General features: G+C 36.7%; 1 protein-coding gene across 6 annotated transcripts in view; it reads right to left on the reverse strand.

Annotated features, from left to right (window-relative positions):
• The window catches only part of MON2 (MON2 homolog, regulator of endosome-to-Golgi trafficking), a 125,521-nt gene that overhangs the window by 42,596 nt on the left and 76,003 nt on the right, over nucleotides 1-6,922 (reverse strand). For all 6 annotated transcript variants that reach the window (XR_003680303.2, XM_028491196.2, XM_028491195.2 and 3 more), the window contains one exon: nucleotides 2,247-2,540. Coding sequence is in view for 5 of the 6 variants with exons in the window: in XM_028491196.2 (XP_028346997.1) it covers nucleotides 2,247-2,540 (294 nt within the window). In the remaining variant the exon portion in view is untranslated. The remainder of the gene's footprint in view (nucleotides 1-2,246; nucleotides 2,541-6,922) is intronic.

Genomic DNA, 6,922 nt, shown 5'->3' on the forward strand with positions numbered 1-6,922 from the left:
AGTATTGATAACACAGCTTAAGTAACAGCATAGAAAATTAGGCATTGTTACAAAGAATTACACCTGACATTCTGATCAATCCCCATATATTGGATGAAACTGATCAACAGAGGTATCCTTATATTAAGTTTATCCTTAAGGTCATGGAATATGAAAAATTAAAATAAATTGGATAGACTATTGTCTAAGACTTACTGAGCTAAGGTGCCAATGGAGCATCTAGGGGGTAATGTACAAGAAGGGAATGAAGCTAAGGAGAGGGATCCAGGCAAATATATGAGTGACATCTGGACAGAGGTTACTGCTGAAACTTCAGGACTGGATGAAGGTGCTTGAAAAAAATCAAGCAGGAAGCGGTTGGGATTTGGGGAATGTTTACATTTAAAATGTAGAATCAGAGGAAGTAATAGGAGCCAAAAAAATTAAAAATTGAGTAGAGAAGCATACACATGCTGTGGAACAGAAGCCAAAGGAAGAGAAATTTCAAGGAAAAAATAATCAGCAGTATTAAATGCTACAAAAAATGAGTAGGATAAGGATTGAGCATAGGGCAAGAGACTTGGCAATTAGAAGACTACCTGTAGAGCCTATGAACAATTTGTGTGGTTCTAAAAATATGGTCTCAGAACCATCAGCATCACCCGGGAGCTTCACAGACATGCAAATTCTCAGTCCCCGTGCCAGGGGAAAGAAATCAGAAACTATAGGGGGCTGGGGACAGTGGCTCAAGCAATTTGTTCTTTAATAAGTCCTCTAGGAGATTCTGTTACATGCTAAGGTTTAAGATACTCTGAAGTAGAATAATCTGGATACCAAATTACAAGGGGGTAAGGGAATGCAGGGGAAGTGAGAAAGAAAAGAAATTATTGAGATTCAGGCAGCAAGCTTAACAATGAAGCTGTCTGAAAAGAAAACAGGAATCAGAGAAAATATAAGTTTGTTTTTTAAAACAGTAAAGGACTCTTCAGCATGTTTGTGAATTGAGAAGCCAGGGGATAGAGCTGAAACAGAAGACACAAGAAGGGACTTCCCTGCTGGTCCAGTGGTTAAGACTACGCTCCCAATGCAGGGGGCCCAGGTTTGATCCCTGACATCCCTCATGCTGCGTGGTGCAGCTAGTAAAAAAAGAAAACAAAAAAACCCAGAAGACATAGGAGTGGGGAGCAGGGCTTTTAATTAGTTTTATTAGGGAACATACATTATTAATTTTTTAAGAAGACATTCTGGGGTCTTTTTATTAAACTGAAAACATTGTTAAATATTAAATACAATGAAGGTTTATCATTTTGTCTACCGTCAAACTTGCTGATTTCAAAAATTCACAAAAGCAATGAAAGGATTATAAATAGAATTTTATTAAAATGGAACAGATTAAACAAAAAAACAGAGAGCTTTTAGCAAACAGGGGATGCTCACTAATAAGCTGTTGACTTTGTAAGAACATTTTTAAAAGAAGATAAAATTGAAAAATTTAAAAAATGCAACTGCATATTTAATGAACAAACATGAAATTTACAAATTGGAGATGGTTTCTGTTTGGTGAGTCTGCAAGTAAATTTCACTACTGTTGAAATTCTTTATTTATAAAATTTTCATTTGACTATATTATATTTGAATTATAGGTAATGGTTTAGCAACTACTAGTTTTATTACTACAGGGGAAAACTAGGAGAAAGGGAAGTGCAAAGGAGATAAAGAGATAAAAAGATGAGGCTTTTAGTATTTAATCTGATCTATGTGAGGTGCAATTAAAAATACGACAAAGCTGGGCTTCCCTGGTGGCGCAGTGGTTGAGAGTCCGCCTGCTGATGCAGGGGACACGGGTTCGTGCCCCAGTCCGGGAAGATCCCACATGCCGCGGAGCGGCTGGGCCCGTGAGCCATGGCCGCTAGGCCTGCACGTCCGGAGCCTGTGCTCCGCAACGGGAGAGGCCACAACGGTCAGAGGCCCGCGTACCGCAAAAAAAAAAAAAAAAAAAATACGACAAAGCTAACATTTTCTGTTTTGCCAAATGCACAAACAGACAGAAACTCTTCTTTAAAAATTAATAGGAAGAAAAAGAATATATATGCATAACTAAATCACGTTCAGTAAAAGTGAAACTAACACATTTTAAATCAACTAGACTTCAATAAAAAAACTAAAAATTTAAAAAATTTTTTTAAATTAATAGGAACAAGTTTAACTGAAAAAGTATATAAGCATGTCTCAATTAAGAACTGATAACTCAAGCTATTTTACAGTACCTTCCAAATAACAGTGTGCCACGTTGAGTGCTGTAATAAAGTTCCATGTGCACCAATTGTCGAAAACAGAGTTTGCCCTGCACTCTTCCTGACAGCAGGACGGGGGTCCACACACAGTTCACCCAATTTTGCATAAAGACACAACCACAAGCAATCAAACGGTGGTGCAGGGTGGAACGGCCGATTTAAAACCACTCCTTTCTCTTCTGCCTGCTTTTGCTGTGCTGCCTCTTCGTTATTTAATTCTTTTTCAATAGTTTCTCCTCTTTGGAAAAAATAATCTGAAATATTCCACTAAAAAGCAAAGGAGAAAATATCAATTTATTCATAGATTTTATTTTAAACACATAGATATGCAACACATACTTTTTCAGAATTAAAAAAACAATTATTTCAGAAACTCCTTTTCTAGTAGAATGGATTTAATGAAAATATCTCCTCTTCTGTCAAGTGTCTCTATCTGATTTCAGAATTTGAGGGAGCAATCTTGTGCTAACATTAATAATTTGAAAAAAACTGGTGCAGTCAATGTGGAAAACAGTATGGAGGTTCCTCAAAAAACTAAAAATAGAACTACCATATGATCTAGAAATTCCACTCCTGGATATATATTTGGAAAAAATGAAAACACTAATCTGAAAAGACACATGAACCTCAATGTTCATAGCAGCACTATTTACAATAGCCAAGATACAGAGGTACCTAAGTGCCCATCAACAGATGAATGGATAAAGAAGATGTGGTAGCTAGATAGGTAAATAAATAGATTGTATATATTATATATATATGTATACCTGTCTATATCTTTCTCTATATATATACACGTACACACACACACACACACACACACACACACAAACACACACACACACGATGGAATACTACTCAGCCATAAAGAAGAATGAAAATTTGCCTTTTTCAACAACATGGATGAACCTGGAAGGTATTATACTTAGCGAAATAAGTCAGACAAAGAAAGACAAATACTGTATGTTATCATTTATATGCAGAATCTAAGATGATTCAAACAAATGAATACAACAAAAGAGAAAGAGACTCATACAGAACAAACTAGAGGGGAGATGAAAGTGGGAAGGGACAATATAGGAATAGGAGATTAAGAGGTATAAACTACTACAACAAGGTCCTACTGTATATAGCACAGGGAACTATACTCAATATCCTATGATAAACCATAATGGAAAGGAATATAAAAGATAACGTATATATATGTATAACTGAATTACTTTGCCGTACAGCAGAAATTAACACAACATTGTAAATCAACTATACTTCAATTAAAAAAAAATGTTACTACCAAAATAACGTTAAAAATCAGTTACCCCTGAGACTGCAGAAGCAAGAAGAACTACAATTCTGCAGCCTGTGGAACAAAAACCACATTCACAGAAAGGTACCCCTGAGACTGCAGAAGCAAGAAGAACTACAATTCTGCAGCCTGTGGAACAAAAACCACATTCACAGAAAGATACACAAAATGTAAAGGCAGAGGACTATGTACCAGATGAAGGAACAAGATAAAACCCCAGAAAAACAACTAAATGAAGTGGAGATAGGCAACCTTCCAGAAAAAGAATTCAAAATAATGATAGTGAACATGATCCAGGACCTCGGAAAAAGAATGGGGACAAAGACTGAGAAGATGCAAGAAATGTTTAACAAAGACCTAGAAGAATTAAAGAACAAACACCTAGAAGAATTACAGAACGAACAAACAGAGATAAACAATACAATAACTGAAAGGAAAACTACACTAGAAGGAATCAATAGCAGAATAACTGAGGCAGAAGAATGGATAAGTGACCTGGAAGACAGAATTGTGGAATTCACTGCCGCAGAACAGAATAAAGAAAATAGAATGAAAAGAAATTAAGACAGCCTAAGAGACCTCTGGGACAACAAGAAATGCACCAACATTCGCATTATAGGGGTCCCAGAAGAAGAAGAGAGAGAGAAAGGACCCAAGAAAATATGAGAAGATTATAGCTGAAAACTTCCCTAACATGGGAAAAGAAATAGCTGCTAAAATCCAGGAAGTGCAGAGAGTCCCAGGCAGGATAAACCCAAGGAGAAACACGTCGAGACACAAAGTAATCAAACTGACAAAAATTAAAGACAAAGAAAAATTATTAAGAGCAATAAGGGAAAAATGACAAATAACATACAAGGGATCTCCCATAAGGTTAACAGCTGACTTCTCAGCAGAAACTCTACAAGCCAGAAAGGGGTGGCATGATATATATATATATATATATATATATATATATATATATATATATATATATATATATATATGTTGCGATACGCGGGCCTCTCACTGTTGTGGCCTCTCCCGTTGTGGCGCACAGCCTCCGGACACGCAGGCTCAGCGGCCATGGCTCACGGGCCCAGCCGGTCTGGGGCATGTGGGATCTTCCCGGACCAGGGAACGAACCTGTATCCCCTGCATCAGCAGGCGGACTCTCAACCACTGCGCCACCAGGGAAGCGCGGCATGATATATTTTAAGTGATGAAAGGGAAGCACCTACAACCAAGATTACTCTACCCAGCAAGGAACGCATTCAGATTCGACGGAGAAATGAAAACCTTTACAGATAAGCAAAACCTAAGAGAATTCAGCACCACCAAACCAGCTCTGCAGCAAATGCTACAGAAACTTCTGTAAATGGAAAACACAACATGAGAAAAGAACCTACAAAAACAACCCAAAACAATTAAGAAAATTGTAACAGAAACATACATATCGATAATGACCTTAAATGTGAATGGATTAAATGCTTCAAACAAGAGAGACAGGCTCGCTGAATGGATACAAAAACAAGACCTGTATATATGCTGTCGACAAGAGACCCCCTTCAGACCTAGGGACACATACAGACTGAAAGTGAGGGGATGGAAAAAGATATTCCATGCAAATGGAAATCAAAAGAAAGCTGGAGTAGCAACTCATATCAGACAAAATAGACTTTAAAATAAAGACTATTACAAAGAAGGACACTACATAATGATCAAGGGATCAATCCAAGAAGAAAATATAACAATTGTAAATATTTATGCACCCAACATAGGAGCACCTCAATACATAAGGCAGATGCCAACAGCCATAAAAAGGGAAACTGACAGTAACACAATCATAGCAGAGGACTTTAACACACCACTTTCACCAGTGAACAGATCATCCAAAATGAAAATAAATAAGGAAACATAAAGTTTAAATGATACGTTAAACAAGATGGACTTAATTGATATTTATAGGACATTCCATCCAAAACCAACAGAATATACTTTCTTCTCAAGTGCTCATGGAACATTCTCCAGGAAAGATCATATCTTGGGTCACAAATCAAGCCTTGGTAAATTTAAGAAAACTGAAATCATATCAAGTATCTTTTCCGATCACAACGCTATGAGACTAGATACCAATTACAGGAAAAAAATCTGTAAAAACTACAAACACATGGAGGCTAAACAATACACTACTAAATAACCAAGAGATCACTGAAGAAATCAAAGAGGAAATAAAAAATTACCTAGAAACAAATGACAATGAAAACACAACAGCCCAAAACCTATGGGATGCAGCAAAAGCAGTTCTAAGAGGGAAGTTTATAGCAATACAATCCTTCCTCAAGAAACAAGAAACAACTCAAATAAACAACCTAACCTTACACCCAAAGCAATTAGAGAAAGAAGAACAAAAAAACCCCAAAGTTAGCAGAAGGGAATCATAAAGATCAAATCAGAAATAAGTGAAAAAGAAAGGAAGGAAACAATAGCAAAGATCAACATAACTAAAATCTGATTCTTTGAGAAGATAAACAAAATTGATAAACCATTAGCCAGACTCATCAAGAAAAAAAGGGAGAAGACTCAAATCAATAGAACTAGAAATGAAAAAGAAGTAACAACTGACACTGCAGAAATACAAAGGATCATGAGAGATTACTATAAGCAACTATATGCCAATAAAATGGACAGCCTGGAAGAAATGGACACATTCTTAGAAAAGCACAACCTTCTGAGACTGAACCAGGAAGAAATAGGAAATATAAAGAGACCAATCACAAGCACTGAAATTGAGACTGTGATTAAAAATCTTCCAACAAACAAGACTCCAGGATCAGATGGCTTCACAGGTGAAATCTATCATTTAGAAAAGAGCTAACACCTATCCTTCTCAAACTCTTCCAAAAACTGCAGGGGAAGGAACACTCCCAAACTCATTCTACAAGGCCATCATCACCCTGATACTAAAACCAGATAAAGATACTACAAAACAAGAAAATTACAGACCACTATCACTGATGACTACAGATGCAAAAATCCTCCACAAAATACTAGCAAACAGAATCCAACAGCACATTAAAAGGATCATACACCATGATCAAGTGAGATTTATCCCAGGGATGCAGGATTCTTCAATATATGCAAATCAATCAATGTGATACACCATATTAACAAATTGAAGAATAAAAACCATATGATCACGTCAATAGATGCAGAAAAAGCTTCTGACAAAACTCAACACCCATTTATGATAAAAACTCTCCAGAAAGTGGGCATAGAGGGAACCTACCTCAACATCATAAAGGCCATATATGACAAACCCACAGCAAATATCATTCTCAATGGTGAAAAACTGAAAGCCTTTCCT

Source organism: Physeter macrocephalus, chromosome 6, assembly GCF_002837175.3.
Source record: "Physeter macrocephalus isolate SW-GA chromosome 6, ASM283717v5, whole genome shotgun sequence".
In the NCBI taxonomy this organism is placed as follows: Eukaryota; Metazoa; Chordata; class Mammalia; order Artiodactyla; family Physeteridae; genus Physeter; species Physeter macrocephalus.